The sequence below is a fragment of the Musca vetustissima genome, unplaced genomic scaffold (assembly GCF_032173495.1).
Source record: "Musca vetustissima isolate MV318-11 ecotype Yass unplaced genomic scaffold, APGP_CSIRO_Mvet_v1 utg1129, whole genome shotgun sequence".
Taxonomy (NCBI): domain Eukaryota; kingdom Metazoa; phylum Arthropoda; class Insecta; order Diptera; family Muscidae; genus Musca; species Musca vetustissima.
The window spans coordinates 927,026-954,027 of NW_026888644.1; the positions used below are offsets into that span (position 1 = coordinate 927,026).

Here is a 27,002-nt window from a genome sequence, read left to right on the forward strand (position 1 = left end):
TTGGTGTGTGTGAGTGAGTGAGTTAGCGATTAGGTGAGAGTGAATTATCATTCAATTTAAAAATTATAAAATACTTTTTTTCAGCATCATCATCAGTTATGTATATATTGTCTGTGTGTGGATTTTACAACTAAAAAATTAAAACTTTGCTGTTGTTGTTATTGTTGTTGTTTTTGTTATCAAATTTGCCATCCATAAGTGTTTCTAACATTAAGTATGGGGGGTGCTTTTTTATTATAGGTTATATATATGTATGTATTTTGTTGTTATAATTATTATTTTTGTTGTTGTTGTTGGTTTCTTTGTTATTATCATCATCATTGTTGGCTCTTTTAAAAAAAGAGACTCGATTTGGGTCTTGGAAGAGATTTTTTTGTTTGCAACGTTTTTGTTTTTTTCTTTTAGGAGGGGGGATTATGTGTTGTTTTTGTTTTTAAAAATGGCTGACATTTTGTTGTTTGTTATTGTGTGTTGTTCTTGTTTAAAGTAACTGGGCAATGACCGGCTCAATTAAGCACATATGCTCGGCACCACGGACGGGTAAACGATTCAAACAAAAATGCCTAATCATATCGGGTACCGTCTCAAATGGCCGACTGAATTGTCCCAATATGTATTGGCCGCATTCATTGCGTTGTATGCGCATGTGCATAAAGCCTTTGGCTCCCCTGAAAGTAGGCAATGGAAAAATTCATCATTAATTAAAAATTGCATAATTAATTAAATTACCACCACTCACTTTAAGGACAATGAATAATCCTGTTTGGTAGATTCACAATTGCGCACCAAAAAACTACCCTCCGCCAGGGGGCGTAGAGTGGTTTCCGCTTCAATTCGGGTTATGGCACCATGATACCATCTGGAGGAGAAAAATACAATTTAATTAAAAAAAATTAAAAATTATTTTTCTTTTTTAATTTTAAAAAATTTTTCTACTTACCCCTGCCTCTCCAGTGGTATGGACACATCGATTAGATCCACAGCATTGGCAAATCCTTGATTTAGATTTAAATTTAGCTCCTTATTATTGCTGAGGCCACGCAAATCTAAGCTGCCGAATTTATTGTTGGTTTGTCGTGGCTCATTGAGATTAAGGGTTAGGTTCTGGCGGAACATGGCAGAATCTGTAAAAAAAAACAACACAAAATAGAATCTCAGTAAAAAATTAAAAATCTAAATTCTCCACCCCTATATAAAATAGAAACAATTGTGGTCAATTGCATATCCTAGCCCAGTGCTGCGGCAAGGCATTCAAGTGGAAATGGACATTAATGGGAAAAAATAAAAAAAATTGAAAAACTGCATACAGATGTTCATCTGATTATGGTGTAATGGGAAATGGAGCAAAACAAACATCGAGAAAGGGAAATGCAACAGAATGAAAACCTTTATTGTTGCTAGTTGTGGCATGCCACACGTTCGGACTTAATTATTCTATGATGTTTTGTTTAATATCGAAAGGGAAGGTTTAATTAGAAATAGAAATAGAATAGAGGTGTGGGATCGATAGAGATTTTATGTTATCACAATTGAACGCTTTTTTAAGGTTCGAAAAAGGACTTAAATAGGAGGATATTTAGTGAATTTTTAAATTGCATTTTTCCAAAGGCGTAGATTTTTAAAATAATTTTTTTTCAAGGCCTATCCAAGGTGTAGATTTTTTAAATAATATTTTTTCAAGGCCTATCCAAGGTGTAGATTTTTTAAATAATATTTTTTCAAGGCCTATCCAAGGTGTAGATTTTTAAAATAATTTTTTTCCAAGGCCTATCCAAGGCGTAGATTTTTAAAATAATTTTTTTCCAAGGCCTATCCAAGGCGTAGATTTTTAAAATAATTTTTTTCCAAGGCCTATCCAAGGCGTAGATTTTTAAAATAATTTTTTTCCAAGGCCTATCCAAGGCGTGGATTTTTAAAATAATTTTTTTCCAAGGCCTATCCAAGGCGTAGATTTTTAAAATAATTTTTTTCCAAGGCCTATCCAAGGCGTAGATTTTTAAAATAATTTTTTTCCAAGGCCTATCCAAGGCGTAGATTTTTAAAATAATTTTTTTCCAAGGCCTATCCAAGGCGTAGATTTTTAAAATAATTTTTTTCCAAGGCCTATCCAAGGCGTAGATTTTTAAAATAATTTTTTTCAAAGGCCTATCCAAGGCGTAGATTTTTAAAATAATTTTTTTCCAAGGCCTATCTAAGGCGTAGATTGTTTTCAAAGCTTATGGGGACCTGACAAAAATTTTCCATAGCAAAAAAGTCTTTCTCAGGAGACCTGACAAAATTTTTCCATAGCAAAAAAAGTCTTCCTCGGGGGACAAGAGGTTTTTTTCTATAGAAAAAATTCTTATTCAGGCGACCTGAGGAATTTTTTCTATAAAAAAGTCTTCCTTAGCAGACCTAAGGAATTTGTGTCTATAGAAAAAAAGTTTTCTTTAGAAACCTTAGAAATTTTTTCCCATAGAAAAAAGTCTTCCTTAGGACACCTAAGGAATTTTTTCTATAGAAAAAAAAATCTTCCTCAGGTCAGGTCCCTAGACAATTTTTTTTTTTTTTTTTTTTTGTCAGGGGCCAGAGGATTTTAGTTTTCGAAAAAATTGTTACTCATGGGCCTGAGGATCTTTTTCGGGCCAGAGGCATTTTGTCTATAAATAGTGTTTTTTAGGGGACCTGAGGATTTTTTTTTTTTTTTTTTTTGTAGAAATATTTTTTGTACATCCCACAATTTCCCTTGAAATAAATACTCACCTAACTTCATGCCGGTTTTATTGTCATCTCTCATCGAATGACTGGAGGATGCCTGGGATATGCCACTCGATTCAGTACTGTGCATCATCAGATTATTAATTTCCGCTTGATTGGCCCTTAGGCGGCGTCTCAGCTTCGGCATATCGAAGGGCAAGTCACCCAAATCCACCGAGGTGGCACTGCCCGATGTGCAGGCGTCCTAAAGGAAACACACAAAATTAATTACACCCCAAATTTTGTAAATCACCCTTTCACTCACCTGCTGCAGCGTTTTTCGCCTTCGCAATTTTGGCATATCAAAGGGTAGATCCCTCAAATCCTGTGGCAGACCCACACTACTACTCATCGCACCCACCGCACTAATATCACTGTGATTATTACCACCCTTATCATTGGGCGGGAAATTCAATGTGGGTAAGGTGAATTTTTGCAGACCCATCAAAGGTTTACCATCCTCCCGCGAGTGGAGCGATATGCCACTGTCTGAACCCAAAATTTCATCGGTAAGCTGCATTAGGGTTTTGTTGGCCGGTGGTCTTCGTTTTTTCAAAGCATCGATTTGTAGCTGAGGTGTGGGTCGCATATTTTCTCTATCCTGTAATTGTTGTTGCTGTGAGGACAATTGTTGCTGCTGTTGTTGTTGTTGCGACTGCTGCTGCTGACCAACTGCCGGCCCGCCACCATTATCCTCGGGCGTTACATTCTGCGTCTTATTCTGTTCAGACAACTCGGAGGCCGGTTCTTGGGACGATTTGTCCGATATGGGACTGAGGATATGCAATTTGGAATGTATCACCACGGGTGCTCTCAGGGGAAAAGCCACACTCGAACTGCCAGATTCAGAGCTATGTGAACTCAACGAGGTCGAGTGCCTTGACTCTGAACTGGATGTGCTACGATTGCCTTCGCTCGTGCTCGAGCGCAACGATTCCATGCTGCCACCACTACTCGATGTGGCTATGCTCTCGGTCGAGGAGTAGTTGTGCGTCCTGCGACTGCCATTGCCAACATGGTGGTGGTGGTGATGGTGGTGGGCAGACGAGGAGGACGAGGCATGGCTTTTGCGCAGCTCCAGCACCCGCCCCGACTCCAAGACAAAGGAACGTGGTCGGCTGCGGGACCTAGAGCTGCCGGCGCTCAAATGATTGGCGCCACCCTGATGCATGGCCGATGACAGATGATGATGGTGGCTGTGACTGTTATGGTGTTGTTGTTGTTGATGGTGTTGGTGAATAATGGAAGATGGTGGATTTACATAGGCGCTATCGTTGAGGCTGTTCTCATTGCTGGTGGCTAGCGAGGACACAGTGGCCTGCTGCTGGGACGACTGACGCCCCAGATTCGACTGCAGTGGAAGACGTAGATCTCGCAAACGTGGATGGGCCGGATTCGATGATGGCAGGTTGGGTGCACTTCGTATGCTGTTCATAAAAAAACGCTCATGCTTGCCGGGAAACTTCATGGGCAGTGGCGCTGTGGATGGAGGCGATGGTGTATAGCCGCGCATGGGCAGCTGTGAGCTGGACGTTGTGGGATTGTTCTGTTGATCCACTTCGGGTTCCCGTATGTGGACATTGTTCAAGTCTGTGCTAAGGCCGGAAATGTTGGAGGCCAGTATCTGGTCCGTGCTGCGATTGGCCGCTTGGCCAACGGTCAGGGGCGAACCACTGCCACTGTTGTTGCCACCCGAATTGGAGGCCTGATCCTGGATGGCTTGATTTTTGGAGTTCTTCAAACGTTTGCCATCCAGGCGGCTTTTGTGGGACTTGGAGCTGCGGCTTTCCGTCTTACCGGTGGTGGGCGGAACATTGCCGTTGTTGAGTTGCAGCAACACCGAGTGGTTGGTAATGCGATCCACTTCATCCAAGTCATCATCGGACTTGGCAATCTTACAATCGAAAGCGGTTTCATAAATTTGACGTGTACGACCCGACATATCGTCTTCGAGTTCGGCCAGTGTCGAGTTAACTTCGTCCAAGGCGTTATCGGATTGGGCCAAACTGCTCGAGTCGAGGATGCTACGTGAGCTGGTGTGGTTCAAATGCTTGGAGTCCGGAGCACAATCGTCACACTCATGCACCCCATGGGGATGGACATAGAAGATGCTGCGTGGCCGGAAATACTCATCTATATCGTCACCGATAGAGGGAGCAACACAGGCACAAACTGCAGCCGGTCCTAGCAGTCTATGCGGTGGCATTGACGGTGTCGTTTCGGGGAAGTTGCCACAATTCAAATCCTCGGAAGCTTCTTGGCAAATGTTGCCGTAATCGGCGGCGGCTGGTATCAAAGGTTGGACGTTACAGGTTTTGCGTACCAGGGCTAGGGCGCGGGCATGCCATTCACGCCGCTTCAAGCACTCACTGCAATCGCTTTCCTCGGAGGTGGTGGTGGAGGGCGAATCACAACGGATAATGTGTACACCGTCTTCGGTAAAGGAGTAACGTTTGTTTGTATCGTCCTCGTCGTCTTCGGCGTCGTGATCGTCGGCGTGGTGAGAGGCGTTTGGTAAAACGGTATTGGTAGTGGTTGTTGCCTCGGTTATATCAAATTCGTCTTCCTGTTCGTCACGTTCGTTGTGCTCGGGGGGCACATCTAAACTGGTACTCTTACGATAAGGTTGTCCTGGTTGGGCATAGAGTTGGTTGATGGGTGGTGGTGGTTCGGAGACTGTAGATTGGCGACTTTTTTGTTTGGCCTCTTTGTCGGTAAGGACTTGAGAGGATCCCAAGGCCCCGGCTTCTTTGGATTTTAGTAAGTCGGAGTAGTAATAGGGTGAGGGGTTACGTTTGCTGCCGTATTCCGACTGCGATGTGGTGAGTTTTCGTGGACTACGATTTGTGGCCGAGGGTAAGGGCTTCACCAAATCATCCGAAATGCTATCGGGTGAATTTAAATCAGGAACTTTTACAGAGTGATTGTCGTCGTCTTCATCATCTGAGGATTTGGGTGCAGAAGAATCTGTGGGAAATTGAAAAGAGAGAGGGAAAGGGAAAAGAGAGAGAATAAAGGGAGAGAGAGAACATAGAGTGTTATAAGTTTCTGCTGTATAAAATCAAACAAAAATCCATTTCATGGCTGAGTGACTATCACACCAAACCTGCTGCAGGAAAATAATTAAATTTCCATACCACAGCCCAGGTGGAGCAGATAGACAGACAGCCATCCAGCCCATGGGGCTGCCAACCTGCAACCAAATGTAATTTTTTTCCTGCAGTTGTTAATGGTTAAGTGAAAGTTGATTAAAGTAGTCGGAGGGAAAAACTTTGTTAAAGAGTTTCCCAAGCCATTGAATCAGGGCAGAGATGGAAATTAGAGGGAGAGATAATCTCGGTATTCTACCAGCCATCAGCTGGCCAGTAGCCATTGTGTAAAGGAGAATATAAAAAAAGTTCTTTGGAGAGCATAAAAAATAATCTCTGGCCTCATGTGTAACTAATTGCCAATTGTTCGGAAATTCGACTCAATGAAGAGTTAGAAGGCCACACGATTGATGGCTGTGTTGAAAGGGGAAGTTCGTGATTGATTCCTCCAACTTTTTTGTTTTGTTGTATTTTTTTTTCTTTGCTTCGTAAAGGGTCACTTCCACCCGACCTCTTACCCAACTCACCTGAGCTGTAATTGCTGCGTTTATCCTTCTCCTTGGTTTGAGGAGTTGTTAATGTTTGCGGATTATTGCCAGTTGTTGTTGCTGGTTGTTTAGTTTGCTGTTGTAATGTTTGAGAAGACTGTTGTTGTGACTGCTGCTGTGAGGAAGGCCGTTTAGTTTGGGCCCTCCGCTTGGCCTTCTTGTGATAGACTTTTTTGTGGCGTTTCGTATCTTTGGGATCCGAATAACCTTCAATGAGTTTGACGGATGCCTGTTTTATGGCCGATGTATGGCTGTGTATGGTCGAGGTTAGGCCAGCGGGTAAGGGTGGTGGTAAGGGGGCGCCAGATGTATTCAAAGCTCCTCCACCTACTCCTGATGCAGTTCCACTATTAAGGGTTGCAGAATTGTTATTTGTGATTACAACAGCCTGTGACGATGCTGACGACGGATGTGGTAAACGTTGCTGTGTCTGGCTACGTAGAGATTTTTTCTGATGCTGTTGTTGTTGCTGCTGTTGCTGAAGAGTTTGTGTGGTCTGTGCAGCATGGACCCCAACTGGTTGGGTAGGCAAAGTACTGTGGGCCACAGAGCCAGAAGCTACAGTATTCGGTTCGTTGTTGTTGTTGGTGGTGGTGTTGCTGGCATTTGCCGCCACTAGTTGGGCATTGACTCTGGAGGGTAAAGTCGATAAGGGAGCCGGTGGTGGTGGTATCTGAGGCTCAGATTGTTGCTGCTGCTGTTGTTGCTGTTGGAGCTCAGCAAAGGTTAGCTGTAATGAATGCAAGAGAAGAAAATAAATAATTTTGTAAGGAGAAAAAAAACGATATTTTACTAAATAATAATTAAAACGCTGACGGGCCTAACGAAATTTAGCCAGAAGCGGATAATTTTGTCATTAAAAATATAAAAAATGGCATTAAGAAAAAATTGCTCTTACACGTTATTTAGGATTCTCATTGGATAGCAATTATTTTTACCAAAAATAATGAATATGGGTCCATGCTTTGAGAAAGCCCTTATATAAAGGTACCTCCGAACTTTTGTTTTTTTGAGAATTTCTGACAAGTTTCTTAACCTAATTGCCTGTTATTTTATATTTTGGATTTCCGTTGGCTACAAATATCCTCCTTCTTAAAATTATCAATATAGGTCCACCTTTTAGGGTAGTTCCATATAAAGGTACCTTCCGATTTTTTAGGTATTTTTGAAGATTTCTGGTACGTTTCTTAACCGAATTGGCTCTAACTTGCTATTTTGGATTCTCATGGAGTCCCAAATCTTCCTACCAAAAAAATATTAATATGGATTCAAATTTAGGTGTAGCCTCCATATAACCCTAGCTCCTTCAAATTTCGGAATTTGAGGGAGCTTGGATAAGTTTTTTAACTGAATTGCCCTTTAATTTGATATTTTGGGTTGGCTGGCAAATCATCCTACCAAAAATGATCAATATTGATCCAGGTATGGGTTCAGCCCCCTTATAAAGGTACTTCCCGATTTGCGGAATTTGGGGGAGCTTGGGGATGTTTTTCAACCGAATTGGCTATAATTTAATATATAGGGTTCTAATTTGCTGGCAAATCTTTCCACAAGAAATTATCAATATTGATCCATGTTTAGGTTCAGCCCCCATTATAAAGGTATCTTTCGATTTGCGGGATTTGGGGGAGTTTGGTCATGTTTTTCAACGGAATTGGCTCAAATTTGATATTTTGGGTACTCGTAGGCTGGAAAATCTTCCTACGAAAAATTATCAATATATGTCTACTTTTAGCTATAGCTCCCACATATCGGTACCACCAAAATTTCGAAATTTGGGAGAGCTTGGACAAGTTTTTCAACCGAATTGGCTCTAATTTGATATTTGTGGTTCTCATTAGCTGCCAAATTTTCCTACCGAAAACAATCAATATAGGTCCACATTTAGGTATAGCCTACATACAACGGTACCTCCGAATTTTCGATATATTGAAGATTTCGAGCATGTTTTTCAAACCGAATGGACTCAAATTTTGTATTTGGGGTTCTCATGGTGTCAATAAATTTTCCACCAAAAATTATAAATATTGGTTCATGTTTTGTTATTGGCCCCATTAAGGGTCCCGCAACATTTTCGGCATTTTGAAGGTCTTAGCCGCATTTTCCCTACCGAAGTGGTTGTGATTTGACATTCAAGGATCTTGGAGGGTTAAAAACTTCTGCGCATAAAATGTTTAATATTGGTCCACATTTTGATATAGCTCCCATCTAAAGGTCCCACCCCATTTAAGGTTTTTGATGGTTTCAATTGCCTTTTTCCACCGAAGAGGCTGTCATTTTGGCATTCAGGATTCTTGGAGAGTTAAAAACTTATTCGCAATCAATTTTTAATATTGGTCCCCATTTTGGTATAGGTCTCATATAAAGGTCCCGCTCCATTTGAGGTTATTTGATGGTTTTAGTCGCATTTTCCCCACCGAAATGGCTACAAGTTGCCATTCAGGGTTTTGGGAGGGTTAAAAACTTCTTCGCAGAAAATATTTAATATTGGTCCTCTATTTATTGTAGCTTCCAGATAAAGGACCGCCTCAATTTTCGGAATTTTTAAGGCAAAATCCACATTTACCTACCGAAGTGGCTTTCGGAATTCAGGGTTCTTGAGAAGTTAACTGCTTCTTTGCAGAATTTTTTTTATATATGTCAGTATTCTGATATAGCCCTCATATAAAAAAAAATATTTAATATATTTTCCCCACAGGTGTATGTTTTGATGGACCTTAATTGCCCGCCCGAAGTACTTTTAACTTGACATTTCAGGTTCTTAGATGGTCAGGGATGCCTTGAAGTCCTCTTGTATGGTGTAGGGTATCCTGTAGTCAGTTTCGTCCCACTTTGGTATTTTTCTTACTGGTTTGTAAACGAAAAAGCTACCAAATTAACTAAAAATAATCTGCAACCGCCCCCTTGACCCCCTGCCATCCTCTCCCCCTCTCTTTCACGCTATGGAGGTCACATCGTTACTTAGTGGCGCAAAAAAAAATAAGTAAAACAAACCGCTTTTGGGGAAAAATTATGCCTTTAGCAAACTCATTAACACTGCTTTATGTGGCACATAGCGTAAAATGTTACTGCTGCAGAGACAACGTTTGGAATTTTTTTTTGCCTGGAGTTAGGCTACATACATACTCTCATACATACACACACACACACTCATAAATAAGTGGAAACCATTAAAATCATTTTTTCCTTTCAATTTACCATGATAATAACAATAATGCATAGAAGGAAGGAAGTAGGTAAGTTTTTAATAAAACCATGCCTGGAAGGCTATCACATTTTTCTAGTTTCATAGCCATAGATAACTCATTAAAAAAAATCGCTGGCATAACTAAAAATATTTATTTTACTTAATAGGATGAGAAAAGCGTATTTTAATCAGAGTGATTATTTTAATAACTAAGAGAGGGAAGAAGATGGAAATTGAATTTATTTTTTATATAGAAAATAAATTGAATTTCCTTGAGAGAATTTCCCTGAAGGTAGAGGATTAAAATTTTATTTTTTTATTTTATTTTTATAATAAATATTTCCTTATTAAACTATCAATGAATTTAATAATGGTATTTTTGGTTAATCTCTATTTCCCTTACGCCTAAAAGTATGCTTTATTTCTGCAAAGGCATTCCCTTCTCTACAAACCACCTTCTTTAAACTATTCCTTATAAATTATAGACTTTGTTAGGCCTTGAAATCTATATTTGTATTTAAAAAAGTTCATAAAATGAGTAAGTAATCTATGTATGCATGTATGTATGTCTATTTATAATCACCCATTTGCAATAAATATCAATTTTTAATTATATGTCACAGATACACAGGTTTTACATGTCTTCTAGACATAATAATATCATACGATATCATTGTATTTGTTTAAAATTTATTACAGGAATGGAAAACATGTTACTACAGTTACTCCTCTTCCAGTGACACTCTCTCTCTCTCCTTACCACTCCTTTCCCTCTCTCACTCTTTCGTATAATTTATATTCATATTGAAAATTATTGCAATTAAAATGAAAAATTGTCTGGCAGGCAGATAGACATTTTCTACACAAAGTAGATATTATAGACTTCGGGGTGTCATTCTATTATTGAGAGGGGGACAATGGGGCTGCGGGATATATGGTATTTAATAAATGTTAAAGTAATATGGTCTACAGTTTAACAATGTTTATGATATTTTGCATTGTAAACCACAAAGTAGACAATTTTTAATGGAAGGTAAATGAATGAAGAGGAGAGTTATATAGCAAGGTAAGGGAATAATTCGATGGGAAATTTCCCGCATATTTATGGAATTAAAAAAAAAAAATAAAAAAAAATGTATATCATTAAATTTACCTTATCAACTCTTGAATTAAATTTAGTCATACGCCCCACAGTCCACTGAATTAAAATTAGTCATACGCATCACAACACCTTGAATTAAAATTATCAATGAAACCGACTTTTTTAATTTTTTTCATAAATTTAAAGCAAATATTGTTCATATCATAAGGTCATTATTGGTCCACAAAAGCTCTAAAAGATTATCTTCAAATTCCCTTAATCGCATTTCACATATCTCTTGTAGAATTTTTATAAAAATGGATTTACTAATATTGCCTATGAATTAATATTAGTTATACGCTCCCAAGTACCCCAGGAGAAAAATGTCTGATATTTACAAGAAGTGTGAATAATACCAGGAATTACTGCTTCAAGGATAGCCTGATAAGGTAGTTTAATACCAATATCTTGATATTTTTAAAGCAGTATCAATAATGATATAAAGTCCTTATTTCTACCGATAGGAAAAAATAATTTTATTTTATTTTTTTTTTGTAATTTTACAGAAAATACTGTCCATAGCTTTGCACAATTTTTGGACCATAGAAACCCTAATAAGTAATCAGAGAATTGCCATGTTTACATTTCATATATCTGTTATGAAACGGCTATAAAAATCGAATTACTTACATTACCTATGAATTAAAAGTAGTCATACGCTCCCAAGAACACCCTATAAAATAGCTCATATTTACATAAAGTGCCTATAATTCCTTCAAAAAATAATGCTCCATGTGGGCTGCAAAACGCCCTCTTTAATCTGACAGATTAAACTTTACTACATCAGTTTTTGCAATAACATAAAATTTCCAATTTATTTGTTTGCTCGGGAATTAAGGATAATCATATGCAATAATTTGGAAAATACTACTCCAAGGAAGCCCTAAGAAGTTATTTTAAAGCAAATATAAGGAAAATATAGAAACGACGTCCCACAGTCGAATAGTGATAAAAATACAACTGAGTGCAACTTCTGCGGTGAAGTGGAGAAGAAAATTAATAAAATCCCTTTACATATAACATCTAACTTACTACTAAATATTTCTCAGAAATTAAAATTAGTCATACGCACAAAAACAAGGCTTGTGATATGGAATAAATAGGGCTGATGAAAGTCGGAAAACTTAATATATCATTAAATTATAATATAGCATTAAAATAAATCGAATCATACGCCCCATATCCCATTGAATGAAAATAAATCATACGCCCTATAACCTCTGGAATAACAATTAGTCATACGCCACATAACACCTTGAATCAAAATTAGTCATACGCCCCATAATCACTAGAACTAAATTGTGTATTATTACTCGGTTTAAACTGACACTACATTTCACAAAAAAATAAATAAATAAAAAATTAAAATCCACATGTATAGCTATGAAAAATACTTAAACTATAATAACCGAATAAAATGATCCTTCATATTATAGATTACAGCTCTTATAAACCTTCAAGAAATTACTTCAAAAATCCTTGCATATAACTTGAATAATCTGTGGGGAAATTTGATCGAAAACATAGTTCAAAATTATGTATTTAAAATGTTTCGATTATAGCTCAGAGAATACTTTCACAAATAAGCCTGCAATTAAAAAAATTCACAAAAAATCTGTACAATTCTTGGAATTACTAAAACATTTTTCCGCGTGATAATACCCAATATTAAGGAGAAATCCTTAAAATGGTGTACCTAATTAATTTAAGACTAAAAAATCCATTTACACTATTTAATTCATAAATCGTGCGACCCATAATCAATAAATGTTAATATATAGTATTTGCAATTAAAATTAGGCATACGCCTCAAAGTCCCTTAAAATAAAATTAGACCTACGCTCGATAGTTATTTAAATTACTAGGAAATTAAAATTTATCATACGCTTATAGTCCCTAGAATAAAAAATCGTCATACGCCATATAGCCCTTATAATTAATATAAATCATTCGCCCGTTGTCCCTGTAATTAATAGTAGTCATACGCCCAAAAGTCCCCCGAATTAAAATTCTTCATACTCTCCATTGTCCACAGAATGAAAAAATAATCTTTATAATTATATTTTTATTTCCAATTTCATAAACTCCTTAATTGCCTTTACCACATGGCCAAATGAGTGATTCAAAATCAACTTAATTTAATTAACTTTGTTTTTAAAAATATATTGGCATTATAAGCCACGATCCTTTGCTTAACTTTTTTTGCAGCTGCTGCTGTTGACCAAATATGGCTCCTGAAATGATTTTTTAAAAGGCTATTTAACAAATTAAAAAAAAAATAACAAAGACAACAACCACAACAGCAGGACATTAATTTAACTGTAATGACATACTTAAAAAATGAAAAAAAAAAATTAAGAGTTCATGGTAAACAAACACATGATACTTTGACACTGCAGCAGACAGTTGCCATATTATGAGAGCGAAATAATAAATTACCCACTCATAAAGAATTGTGTATGCAGAATTTGTTTTCATAATAATTAATTTACAAAAAAAACACGACAACAACAACAAAAATAACGGCTGTTTATGACAAGCCCATACAATATTTTTTTATTTATTTTTCAAATAAAGAGAAAAATAAAATTCCATATATCTATTCTCTCTTTGATGTCGTGTATCCTTTTCAATGTTTACTTGTTGTTTTTTTCTCTCTACCATAATTGTAATACAATCTCATCAAGGAGTGTGTGTGTGTGTGTATTTGTGTGCGAGTGTGTGAGGTATCTGATATTTATAGCCAAATGAAATTATACGTAAGCATCAATAAAAGTATCACTTTCACTTGTATTCCAGCCAGCCAAAGACTAATGAATGTTGAAGTTTACGATGATGATGCCGATGATGACAATCAAACTAATGACCAACAAGTTGAGAGGGTATGGGTGTGATGCGTCGTCGTATGATAACAATAATGAAGATTGTATTTATGTGCGTGTGTGTGTGTGGCTGACTTGCTTGTTAGTTGTATTGTCATATAACTCATCATTTCCAGACAAACAACCATGTCTATTGTGTGGTTTAACAATAATGACTATTGTCTGTCGAAGAGCAGACGCAGATGAAGAAGTTAAATAAATATTTGGAAATTTTTAAATTTAAAGGAGAATGAAAAAAATACTTTGGGCAGAGGAAAAAAACATGGCTGATACTAAAATTAAAAGTGATACGCCTGGAATTTTCTGTAATCTAAATAAGTCATACGCCCCACAGTCCTAAGAATTAAAATTAGTCATACGCCCCAAAGTATGCTTATATAGAAATTATAATTATACATTGACCCAGGAATTAAAATTAGTCATACGCCCCACAATCTCTACATTTCAAGCTGTTCATATTTCAGGGTTTTAACTGATCCTGATTTTGAAAAACATATGTTTCTAAGCACAATTAAATTTATCCTGGATTTAAATTAGTCATACGTCCCACAGGTCGTTAAATTAAAACCAGACATACATTCCATTCGTCATAATCCTGGAGTTTAATTGGTCCTTATTTCGAAAAATAGAAGCTTATAAACTCAACAGGTAATTAAAATTAGTCCTAGGCCCTAAAGTTCCAAGACCTATAAAAGGGGTGGATTTTTAAAATATGTTTTCCAAAGCCTATAAAAGGCGTGGATTTTTAAAATAATTTTTTCCAAGGTCTATCCTAGGCGTAGATTTTGAAAATAATTTTTTCCAAGGCCTATCCTAGGCGTAGATTTTTAAAATAATTTTTTCCAAGGCCTATCCTAGGCGTAGATTTTTAAAATAAATTTTTTCAAGGCCTATCCTAGGTGTAGATTTTTAAATTAATTTTTTCCAAGGCCTATCCTAGGCGTATATTTTTCAAATAATTTTTTCCAAGGCCTACCCAAGGCGTGGATTTTTAAACGAATTTTTTTCCAAGGCCTATCCAAGGCGTAGATTTTTAAACGAATTTTTTTCCAAGGCCTATCCAAGGCGTAGATTTTTAAAAGAATTTTTTCCAAGGCCTATCCAAGGCGTAGATTTGTAAAATGATTTTTTCCAAGGCCTATCCAAGGCGTAGATTTTTAAAATAAATTTTTCCAAGGCCTATCCAAGGCGTAGATTTTTATAATAAATTTTTCCAAGGCCTATCCAAGGCGTAGATTTTTAAAATAAATTTATCCAAGGCGTAGATTTTTAAAATAAATTTTTCCAAGGCCTATCCAAGGCGTAGATTTTTAAAATAAATTTTTCCAAGGCCTATCCAAGGCGTAGATTTTTAAAATAAATTTTTCCAAGGCCTATCCAAGGCGTAGATTTTTAAAATAAATTTTTCCAAGGCCTATCCAAGGCGTAGATTTTTAAAATAAATTTTTCCAAGGCCTATCCAAGGCGTGCATTTGTAAAACAATTTTTTTCAAGGCCTATCCAAGGATTAAAAAAAATTATGTTAAAAACCCAGGTTTTAATTGCCTGCAATTAAAATAAGTCATACGCCACATAGCACTCTGAATTCGAATTAGTCATACGCTCCATGGTACCTGTGTATTTTACTGGTTCTAAAGACAGCGAAACTTCGAAACTTCTAGAGGATATTTTTCTGGTAATGACAGATGTTATTAATCTAAAAAATATAACCCTACAAAAGTGTATGTTTCCTTTTTGCAATCCTTGAAGGTACATCCTGCATAGCTTCATATTTATTTCTTTAGTTATGCTAACAAACCTTCCTATCCATTAATATGCCCAATTTATTGTAATTTAAGAATTTGTTAACATCAATCATTTTCATTTCAAATGAAAATACCTTTCATCTAACCAAATTTTTTCCCTCACCTTTGTTTACCCCCCACCACCCACATTTTTTTTTGGAAACGTGAACTTTTTCAACCACACATCTGTGGTAATCTAACTCGCCTATCAATACATTTGACATATACATTCTCTAGCCATAATATGTCACTTTTTGCAGGGATACAATGGACATCAAATCCGGCACCCATACTCATAACCAAGCAACAGACTTGGCCGGATGGCCATAACAAATACCATCTATTTACGACTTTGGTATTGAAAAGGCCTATAGGCCTTTTATTTTTGGTCATACAAAGTGTATCTAAGCCAAGCAGACATTTAGACAAATATCTTACACATACTCTGTCGAGTATTTTTGAAGGGTGTTTCAAGTTGTTGTTGTTGTCGTTTATGTTATTGTCACTGTTGTTGCTATTCAAACTTGTAATGGATGAGTTTTTATTGTTGCCAATATTAAATGGCAGGCGAAGCAGCAGCACTTAGAACATGTCATTGCCAGTGTTTATAAGGTAATGACAATGACTGAGTTGCAACAATAGATATTCAATACCATATTCAAACAACCAACCAACACAATTGCTAATGCATGTATGTGCTACAAAACAATATTAGAAGAAGTCTTGTCTGGGCTGGACTTGACTAGACAGAATATATATTTCCTTTCCCCTTTTTGAATACAGAGAAAGTTGCCATTTTTTTGTTGTCTTACAATCTATTGTTGTTGTCAATGACATTTATAGCCTTCTAATCAAGTTTTGAAATTAAATTCTTGAAAAGGCAATAAATTGGCCTCTGCACAATATGTATTGGGTGGGTGTATATTTTTAATTTGAATATTTGGAAGAAGACATTAATAAAAACAAAAATATATTTTCAATATTTTTTTCAAAGGCGTACATTTTTAAATACATGTTTCCAACGCCTATCTAAGTGTAGATTTTTTAAATAATTTTTCCTAAGTGTGGATTATTTCAATAAATTTTTTCCAAGACCTATCCAAGGCGTGGATTATTTCAATAAATTTTTCCAAGGCGTGGATTATTTAAATAATTTTTTCCAAGGCCTATCCAAAGCGTGGATTATTTCAATAATTTTTTCCAAAGCCTATTCAAGGCGTGGATTATTTCAATACTTTTTTTCCAAGGCCTATCCAAGACGCGGATTTTTTCAATAATTTTTTCCAAGGCCTATCCAAGGCGTGGATTATTTCAATCATTTTTTCCAAGGCCTATCGAAGGCGTGGATTATTTCAATATTCTTTTTCCAAGGCCTATCGAAGGCGTGGATTATTTCAATATTCTTTTTCCAAGGCCTATCCAAGGCGTGGATTATTTAAATAATTTTTTCCAAGGCCTATCCAAAGCATGGATTATTTCAATAATTTTTTTCCAAGTCCTATCCAAGGCGTGGATTGTTTAAATAATTTTTTCCAAGACTTATCCAGGGCGTGGATTATTTAAATAATTTTTTACAAGGCCTATCCAAGGCGTGGACTATTTAAATAATGTTTTCCAAGACCTATCCAGGGCGTGGATTATTTAAATATTTTTTTCCAAGACCTATTCAAGGCGTGGATTATTTAAATAAATTTTTTCCAAGACCTATCCAGGGCGTGAATTATTTCAATAATTTTTTCCAAGGCCTATCCAAGGCGAGGATTATTTAAATTATTTTTTTCCAAGGCCTATCCAAGGCGTGGATTATTTCAATAATTGTTTCCAAGACCTATCCAAGCGGAGATTTAAATATAAACATGTTTATTTATTTCTTTTTTAAAGAAATGTGACTTAACCCCTTTTACTTTTTCACACACTTCGAAATATTATTTAAACACAAAATATTTTTTCCCATGAATTATGAGCTCTTGAGAAAACCCGATGAGAGCTAGCATTTAGCATGTAGAACATAGTAAATATTTATATCCTAAAGAGAAAGATGATGATGATGAAGATGACGAGGATGTATTTTTTTATGAGCAGATATTAAAAAAACATACACATAAATCTCAAGTAGAGAGAAATAAACGTCAATACAACACAAGCATCTTTATATAGTTTTATGTTCGACTCTGAAGTACCCGTCTGAGAATGTTTAGAAGTATGCATGTCTTGAGTACTACACATATACAATTTCACATAATGTTGGTTTGTTTGTATGTGTGTACATGTGTGTATGTTTTTAGTTATTTTTATTGAAATTAATAAAAACGGGAAACCCACCCCCCCTCACAACAACATTTACGTGCTAGACTTATTTCCTAGGTTTTGCTACTGATTTTTGTGTTATTTTCTGTATTTGGCTTAAAAAAAATATTCCCATTTTTTTTGGTTATTGTTGTTCTTTGCCGGTTAGCTGTTATTTGTAAAATGCCGCCTTTTTTCCAGTGTCATGCCTCGGCTGGCTGGCTGACTGTTGTTGTTTATAGCACCCCATGGTGTTCATGTTCTGACGTTTGTAGCCATAACCATCATATACGCATACACACACAGACATAACAGTCATTCATAGCAATGGTCCCCACTAATGCCAACAACGTCATACGCTGTGCACGTTTTCACTCTTGATGTTTTATACGTTAATATCACAACAACAACAACAAAACAACAACAGCAGGCTCAGCAGCAAAAAAAAAACGACAACAGCATCAATACGAACGAACGAACACAACAATATCAAACGAACATAGCGTACATGAGATAAAATTACGCATATTTTACTACGACAACAGCAGCGACAACAACAACAATAATACACAGAGAGGCAGGCAGGCAAAAAATAATAATAACAACAACAAAGAAACCTACCACATGCAGCTTTTCATAAAACCTTCTCCGCACATCGCATTGGGTGGCAAGCCACCCAAAAAAAATGCCACGATACCACCACGATATAAGGATTTTTGTTGTTGTTGTTAAACGAAGTTGTAGTTGGAGTAGTAGCTTGTCTACGCAACCATTATTAATGTACGAGAAAAAAGTGCACACACGAGACTCTCTCTCTAATACAAATGCCCACAAAGGCAAACGTACAGACACACACACATTTTTACTAATGTAAACCACCATTGGCAAGGTACACGAGGCGTATAAGTTATGGCAGACACGCTTAGTCATCATCATCAGCGGCATTGTTGTTGTTTTTTGTTATTATTATCATCATTATTGTCAGTTCGGGATTGTTTGTGAACAGTGGGTGAAGAAAGGGGAAAATTGGGTGAATTTCTAAGACATGAATTTTTAAAAAGATTTTTTCCAAGGCAAGGCATGGATTTAAAAAAATTCAAGGCCTATCTAAGGCGTGGATTTTTTAAATAATTTTTTTTCAAGACCTATCTAAGGCGTAGATTTTTAAATAATTTTTTTTCAAGACTTATCTAAGGCGTGGATTTTTTAATTTTTTTTTAAATAATTTTTTTTCATGACCTATCTAAGGCGTGGATTTTTTAAATATTTTTTTTCAAGGCCTATCTAAGGCGTGGATTTTTTTAATAATTTTTTTTCAAGGCCTATCTAAGGCGTGGATTTTTTTAATAATTTTTTTTCAAGGCCTATCTAAGGCGTGGATTTTTTAAATAATTTTTTCCAAGGCCTATATAAGGCGTGGATTTTTTAAAAAATTTTTTCCAAGGCCTATCTAAGGCATGGATTTTTTAAACAATTTTTTCCAAGGCCTATATAAGGCGTGGATTTTTTAAATAATTTTTTCCAAGGCCTATATAAGGCGTGGATTTTTTAAATAATTTTTTCCAAGGCATATCTTAGGCGCGGATTTTTAAAATATTTTTTCCAAGGCCTATATAAGGCGTGGATTTTTGAAATAATTTTTTCCAAGGCCCATCGAAGGTGTGGATTTTTTAAATAGTTTTTTCTAAGGCCTATTTAAGTCGTGAATTTTTTTAATAATTTTTTTCCATGGCCTATCCAAAGTCTAATACCCCCGCTACTTTTTATTTTCTGTTCACTTCCCCCCTAACCCACAGTCCCTGCTAAATACCGTTGATGATATTGAAAATTGTTGTCATTTTTATGATTGCATGAGTGTGCGTGTGTGTGTGTGCGTATGTTGTGTTTTTTATTTCCATTTAACTTCCAGCTACGTTGATAGAAAAAATAATGATTCTTTTTCTGCCGCCTATTGAATGGGCCATAAAGTTACGATAACAATGGTGGAAACATTTGAGCTATCTTATCATTGGCGAACTTCCCTAATGGAACATAAATATTGTAAAGGTAAAAGGTTGGAAATCAGATCAATGACAATCCGAAAAGGAAAACAAGGAACCTGTCAGATTTTTCACGGCTGGGAAATAAATCTTCAATTTGGTATTTAGGCGGAAAATTTGCTGAGTTTGTTTTGAAATGAAATATTTTTTTTAATGCGGGTTATACCTGTAGCATAAGGCAAAAAATATATTTTGAGGAATTTTGGAAATAAAAAAATCAGGTGCTCCTTATGAAAATGTATTGATATTCCTCAAGATTTTGAAAACCTCTCCCCGTGGACCGTATCATAATTGTTTGCCATTAACAAATATTTTTGATCTTTAAAGTCAAGTTAAAGTCATTAATAGCTTGTCTATCATCACTCACTCCCTCTCCTGCTCATGTTCCTTCACATGTTCCCCCTGAAGCAGCACACACTTGCTTTATAATAACATTTCAAAATGCTGTTTGTCAGTTTACCAGGGGGCTGTTACGACTAAGCCTCATGTGTTCAATTGAGGCGAGTGTTCATGTGTATTGGCGTTGTTAAATCCCCCCATTAATATTGGAAACACAAATGGCAGCAAAAAAAAAAAAAATAACGAAAATATTTACGTTCCTTTCAGCCATGGATTTTCTAAATTTCATTTTCGTTTTCCAGTTTTTTGCAATGTTTTTTTTTCCTAAGCATCAGCCCTTGAAAATGATTTTTTCCATCAACAGCAGCGACCACAGTCGATGATGAAAAAAATCGAAAACGAAAACATTTATGACTTTATGACATTTTATATGCCAAGAATCTAGGCAAAAAATCCACAACAACAACAAAGAAAATCAAAGATTTTTTCAGTTGATGTTTTTTTTTTTTGTAGAAAATAATAATGGCTTTGCAGAATGTTTATGGTGTGTCACCATGTGAGCCTCAAATAAAAATAGGAAGAAGTAAAAGTGACTACTCATTTCATATTGGATTATTTACTTCATCGAAAAATATTGAACGGCGTTCGTTGTAGGCATGAAGCCAATTTTTTTGTTTATTTTCTCGTTCATTTCATAAGTGCATCATTTATGGATTAAATGAAGGAAGACTTAGGGGAGGAGGTGGGGAAGGTGCAGACACATAAATTCGATTTCAATAATTTTGTAAAAAAATCGATAAAATATTAAAGAACGAAATCAGTATCGTGAAGGACTGGCTACTTATAAACCTGTAATAGGCCAAGGTCTATACAAGGCGTGGATTTTTTAATAGATTTTCCAAGGTCTATACAAGGCCAGGATTTTTTAAATCGATTTTCAAAGGTCTATACAAGGCGTGGATCTTTTAAATAGATTTTTCAAGGTTTATACAAGGTGTGGATAATTTTTTCTAAGACCCAAACAAGGGGCGGATTTTTTCCAAGACCCACACAAGGCGTGGATTTTTTAAATAATTTTTTTTCGAAGGCGTGGATTTTTCTAAAAATAATTTTTTTCGAAGGCGTGGATTTTTCTAAAAATAATTTTTTTCGAAGGCGTAGATTTTTCTAAAAATAATTTTTTTTGAAGGCGTGGATTTTTCTAAAAATAATTTTTTTCGAAGGCGTGGATTTTTCTAAAAATAATTTTTTTCGAAGGCGTGGATTTTTTAAAAATCCAAGGCATGAATTAAAAAAAAAATTAATAATTTATGAATAAATCGTCTACTACTTACAAATTCCTGTTGTGGACTGGCAGCTACCCAATTTTCTGGATTGGTGGGTAATGCCTCAGCTAGACAGGGATCAAAACTGGACGGTCGCTTTTTAACAAAGTCCACGGGCAGACTATAATCATCACAGATAGCAATCTACGGAGAGAGACAAAAAAAGAACAAGAGAGAGAGAGAGAAAATTAATATGATGACAGGAAAAAAACATTTAAGTAATTTGTAAATTGTTTTGTACCAAATAATTAAACATATTCCGCATGTACACTTCAAGCATTAACAAACAGGCTCATCATAATCATCATCATCAGCATTTGCGATATACGCCACCACTTAAGACAATCAACCACCACCAACAACAACAACATAATGCCATTAAGGCCATCACCCTCTTGGTTTCCTTTACATCGTGTCTTTATTATTATAGTCATGTAGCCCAGCAAAAAAAAAAAAACAAAAATAATAATCCTTAAATCTCACAAGTTAAGCACGTAGAGCCACCACTCCTCCCGCACACAAACAGGAGCAGCAGGGAAAACAAAATCAGCTAAGACAAAAACAAATGATTTGCCATTAACACAAAATGTTTGAACCCACGAAGAGAAGGAAACCTGAAACAACAAAACAGCTTTAAGGATGTAAGAAGACAACAAAACAACATCCTTCATTGAAGAGAGTAATATTACCTCCGTGAAGGTCAGCAGATGAGACACAACAAAATGATAAGCACACACAACCTTTTGATAAGCAAAAAAGAAGAATCCAAAAGGAATGGATTTCAATGGCGCCCAACTAAAAGCGACCAAAAAATGTTCAGCATTCCTGTTGAGGATATTTATTTCTTGTTGTGCCCGCGAAAGTAAAAGTATTTCTCTTTTTTTGTAATAATGATCCTAGACGTTTTTAACTTTGGCCAACAGGCTCATACTTCACTTTACGTTAATGCTTCCGGTTTGGCCTCAAGCGCTCAGCCACCAAATAAAAGCAGTTCCAAAGAAATTATTCATATTTTCATTATGTGTGTATGTGTGTGTGTGTGCCTTAAAAGCATTTTTTGTGTGTTGTTTTCCTTCTTAGAAGTCTGCCAGCCTTTTCTTCTACTTTTCCATTTTTTTTTTTTGGAGAGGTCTTATTTTCTTAAACAGCTGCTTAGCATTAAAATAATGACGATGATGAGGATAACAATGTGCCAAAGGGAAGAGGGTAATTTTGATATGCCTTCCTGTTAAAATGTTTCTCAAGAAAATAATTATCATTCCTTTTTTTAGAAAAGGGTGGGTGAAAACAATGCCAAGTTTTTTTCTCACAAATATTTTTCATAACCATGAAAAGAATTTTTTTCTATGGCCGTGGAATTTTTATTTTTGAAAAATGGCCATGTCTTAAGAATTTCTTTTCAATTGGTAATATAATAAAGGCATATAAATTATAATTTTTATGAATATGGAGAAGGCAATAAACGGTTTTGTCTTTATGAGATTATGTGCTAAAGGAAGCCCTTAAGCAGACTAGTTGACAACTTATTTGATATTTGAAAAATCAAATATGATAATGGGATTTATGATATTTCTTAAGACGAGAATACGTTATTCATTGACTTATTTCAGCTAACTATGTCATTGATCCGCTATAGCCTATCCTGGATGCTGAGGCTGTCATCTATCGTTGCCTAGAAACAACGACTCCTACAATTTTGGGCAGTGGTTGGGGTCCTTGCTTATTTAGTTTTGCCATTTTCGTCTGAGTGGCGAGAACGCGTTATTCATTGACTTATTTCGCTTAGTAGATGATTTATCCGCTGTAGCCTGTCCAAAGTGCTGAACCTGCCATCTATCATTGCCTAGAAAACACACATCTTTAACTTCTCGGCAATGATTGGGATCCTTGCTTAACTATCCTTGCTTGACATGTTAGTCTAGGTGGCGCCATCTATCGTCTCCCAGCATTTTGGGCAGTGGTTGGGTTCCTTGCTTATTTAGTTTTGCCATTTTGATCTGGGTGGTTGGGATCCTTACTTATTTAGTTTTGACATGTTCGTCTGGGTGCCGCCATCATATGTCATACCTATTTTGTATTTTTCTACCATTTTGTTATTTATCTGCCGGATTTATTTTATCTACAGAGAAAGTATAATCTATTTTAGATATGTTCGAATATTCTCTCTCCTCTGCTGAGATTTAAAGCCTGTACCAAATTAACATCAGCTCATTGATAGCTCTATGTTCTTAAAAATTTACACACATAATGCGAAGCGCCTAGAAAGAGTTCATGTTAAATTTCATGAGGATAGCTCAATTACATCTTCCTTAAATAAATGAAGTTGTGAGCATCCCAAAAGCCATATAATAGGTTCATAACTTGACTTTTGGGCTCCAGAGTATTAAAAAAATTGGCATATATGTAGAGAAATATCTGTAGATTGTCTGTTTCAAATTTCATGAAGATAGCTCAGCTCCTTCAACTATTTTTAACTCTGTTCTTAATTACATACCTCACGTAAACTGAACTAAATTATATTGACGCATCTGTGATAACTTTATTAATGGGTTCATAGCTTAGCTTCGGAGAGAGTTGTGTTCTTACAAATTTACACACATCTGACAGGGTATCTGAAATTGGTATGTGTTAAATTTCATGTAGATACGACAATTACATCCATAATTTTGTAGCTTAAATTTAAACTTGCCCGTAAAGAGCTGTGGGCATTATAATTTAATTGTGCTTAGTTTTATGGTTCACAACTCGGCTTCCGAACTCATGTGTATCCTACAATTGCACATAATTAGAGAAACATTTTAAGATTGTCTATGTTAAATTTCATGAAGATATCTCGGTCCGTTCAATTATTCTGCCCACATTTTTCAATTGAATATCAAACCTTAAGCTTGCTAAACAAAATGGACAATACTGTAGGAACTTAATATATGGGTTCATAACTTAGCTTCTGAAAGAGGTATGCTCTTAGAAATTTGCACGTTTCTAAAAGGGTATCTGAAAATGGTTTGTTTTAAATTTCATGTAGATAAGACGATTACATCCATAATTTTGCAGCTTAAATTTAAACTTGCCCGTAAAGATTGCAATTGCATACAGAACGTGAAGCTTGCTAAACCAAGTGGACAATATTGTAGGAACTTAATATATGGGTTCATAACTTAGCTTCTGAAAGAGGAATGCTCTCACAAATTTGCACACATGTTGCAGGGTATCTAAAAATGGTCTGTGTTAAATTTCAGGTAGATACGACAATTACATCCATAATTTTACAGGTTAAATTTAAACTTGACCGTAAAGAGCTATGGGCATCATAATTTAATTGTGCTTAGTTTTATGGTTCATAACTCAGCTTCCGAACTTTCGATTATCTCACAATTTGGCATATAATTAGAGAGGCATCTGAAGATTGACTATGTTACATTTCGATAAGATATCTTGGTCTTTTCAATTATTTTGGCCTTATTTTTCAATTGCATACCGAACGTGAAGCTTTCTAAACCAATTGGACAAGACTGTAGGAACTTAATATATGGGTTCATAACTTCCGCTTCTGAAAGAGGTATGCTCTTACAAATTTGCACGTATCTGACAGGGTATCTGGAAATAGTCTATGTAAATGTTCATGAAGATACGACAATTATATCGATAGTTTTGAATCTTATGGTTAAACTTGCTTAAAAATAGCCATGGGCGTCACAATTGAATTGTAAGTATTTTATATGGTTCATAACTCGGCTAGGGAACTCACGACTATTTTACAATTCGGCACATTATTAAAGAAGAATCTGATGATTATATGTACCAAATTTCGGGAAGATAACTCGGTTCTGTCAATAAGTTTGGTGTTAGTTTTTAAGTACTTACCGCATGTAAAGCGAGCTAAATTGAATGACAACAACTGTGGTAACTATATCTCTGGGTTCATAACTTAGCTTCTGAATGTGTTAGATTCTTATACATTTGCCCAAAAGTTTTTAGGATATCTCGCAATAGTTTGTGTCAAATTTCATATAGATATCTCCATTATATCGGTCATTTTCAACCTCATGTTTAAACTTACACAAAAAAAGCTTTGATCATCGAAATGAGTATGATGATATTCATGGGTTCATAACTTGGCTTATGAACTGCCTCGAGTTCCAAAATGTTGCTCAGAGTTAGAAGAAGGTCTTAAGGTAGTATGTGCTAAGTTTCGTCAAAATATCTCCTTTTCTTCAATTATTTTTCTTTTGGTATTTAATCTTATATCCTACATACAGCAAAAGGTATATCATTGTATATATCAATTTATTGGTTCATAACTTTGCTGCGGAACTTCCAAAGGAACTAGAAATTTGTATAGGTTTTGTAAAGACCTCAAACAGCAAGAATATAACATTTTGTGAAGATATATTTACGGGTTTAATTTTTTCTCTTTACAACTATTATATTATACATAAATAAAGTTAGAATATAAAAATTTGGGAAAATATTTTCATTGAATAATTTTCTTGTAGGAACAAATTTCGAAATTTGTTGAATAAATAAAGTTATGATTCTACAGGTTGAGTTGTGGAAGGTAGAGGTTCATAACTTGGCTCTCGAAGTATGTAGGGTCCCAAAATTGTACATGTTATGTGACACACACCTCTGTGTTACCTGTACTAAATTTCATGTGAATATTTGTATTCCATCAATTATTTCACCTTACTTTTCTAAAGGACTCCCTAAGGACTTTATCACTTAAATCAATATTTTTCCCCTAATGTGTTTTTTAATATTTCCGAATATTTCCTCGGTTTTGTTTTGTTTTTTATTTTTTTTTTACATATTACACTATCTCCAATATGTTACATGTCGTTAATTTTTTTATTCAAAACTTTAAACCAATCAATCTTATTATTTCTGAACAACTTTCACATATCCTGCCATCAATCACTGACAAAGGAATTTCAACATTAGAGTTTTTTTATTCAAAAACTACAACAAATTTGATATTAAGAGACAAGTGTTTTGGCATGTCGTGTTAAAAGGTTTGTTTGCTCTTTTCACAAGTTTCTATTTTCCATGGTGTTTTGACACTCACACATACACACATACAATAGCAGCACACCTTTGGGTTAAGACATTTTTCAAGTTGAAGGTCAAATTCTGCTAGCTACCCTACGCTACTGGCAGTGAATTAATGGTGGCAAAAAATAATGGCGTTTTAAGAAGGTGAGGAGGTTAGGAGGGAGAGTTTAAAATGTATTATAAAAATAAATTTACACTTGAAACGCATTTTATATATTGCACGAGTTGCTTGGCTCATTCTTTTATGATGAGAAGCCCTTTTCTGTACAAAATGTCAAGGTCTAACATACACATCATTCGTTTGAATAATCTTCAGAATGTTTTTTTGTGGGTGAGCGAATAAATAGAGGGAGAAAGGTTGCGGAGGTAGGTATTCTATTTTTGATTTTTGTTTACCTCAAAATACAACTGCAAACGATACAATTGACGACACTGCCAACAATACCATTCAAGCTCTTTGTTGTGCAACATCTGGCGTGCCACCTCATCTGGCATTTGAACGCAGCGATTGTGATAGAACCAGGCACACGGACCCGAACATTGTATATAACTGTCTTTGGGTTTGAAATCCAACCAACAGCGGCGACAAAACAT

General features: G+C 35.6%; 1 protein-coding gene across 1 annotated transcript; it reads right to left on the reverse strand.

Annotated features, from left to right (window-relative positions):
- Nucleotides 1–481: 481 nt before the first annotated feature.
- LOC133336548 (probable serine/threonine-protein kinase DDB_G0282963) lies at nucleotides 482–27,002 on the reverse strand. The gene is made up of 8 exons (XM_061544830.1): nucleotides 26,805–27,002; nucleotides 21,366–21,500; nucleotides 6,353–7,103; nucleotides 3,002–5,703; nucleotides 2,743–2,941; nucleotides 941–1,124; nucleotides 740–859; nucleotides 482–668 (listed from the first exon to the last, which is right to left on the reverse strand). Exons 1-8 carry the CDS (start codon nucleotides 27,000–27,002, stop codon nucleotides 482–484), a joined length of 4,476 nt encoding a protein of 1,491 aa, XP_061400814.1.

Coding starts and splice junctions, on each gene's coding strand:
- LOC133336548 (XM_061544830.1), bottom strand. CDS start 27,002: ATGTTTTGTCGCCGCTGTTGGTTGGATTTCAAACCCAAAGACAGTTAT. Junction 2,942..3,001: donor GGCGAAAAACGCTGCAGCAG/GTGAGTGAAAGG, acceptor TGTTTCCTTTAG/GACGCCTGCACATCGGGCAG. Junction 669..739: donor GATTATTCATTGTCCTTAAA/GTGAGTGGTGGT, acceptor GCCTACTTTCAG/GGGAGCCAAAGGCTTTATGC.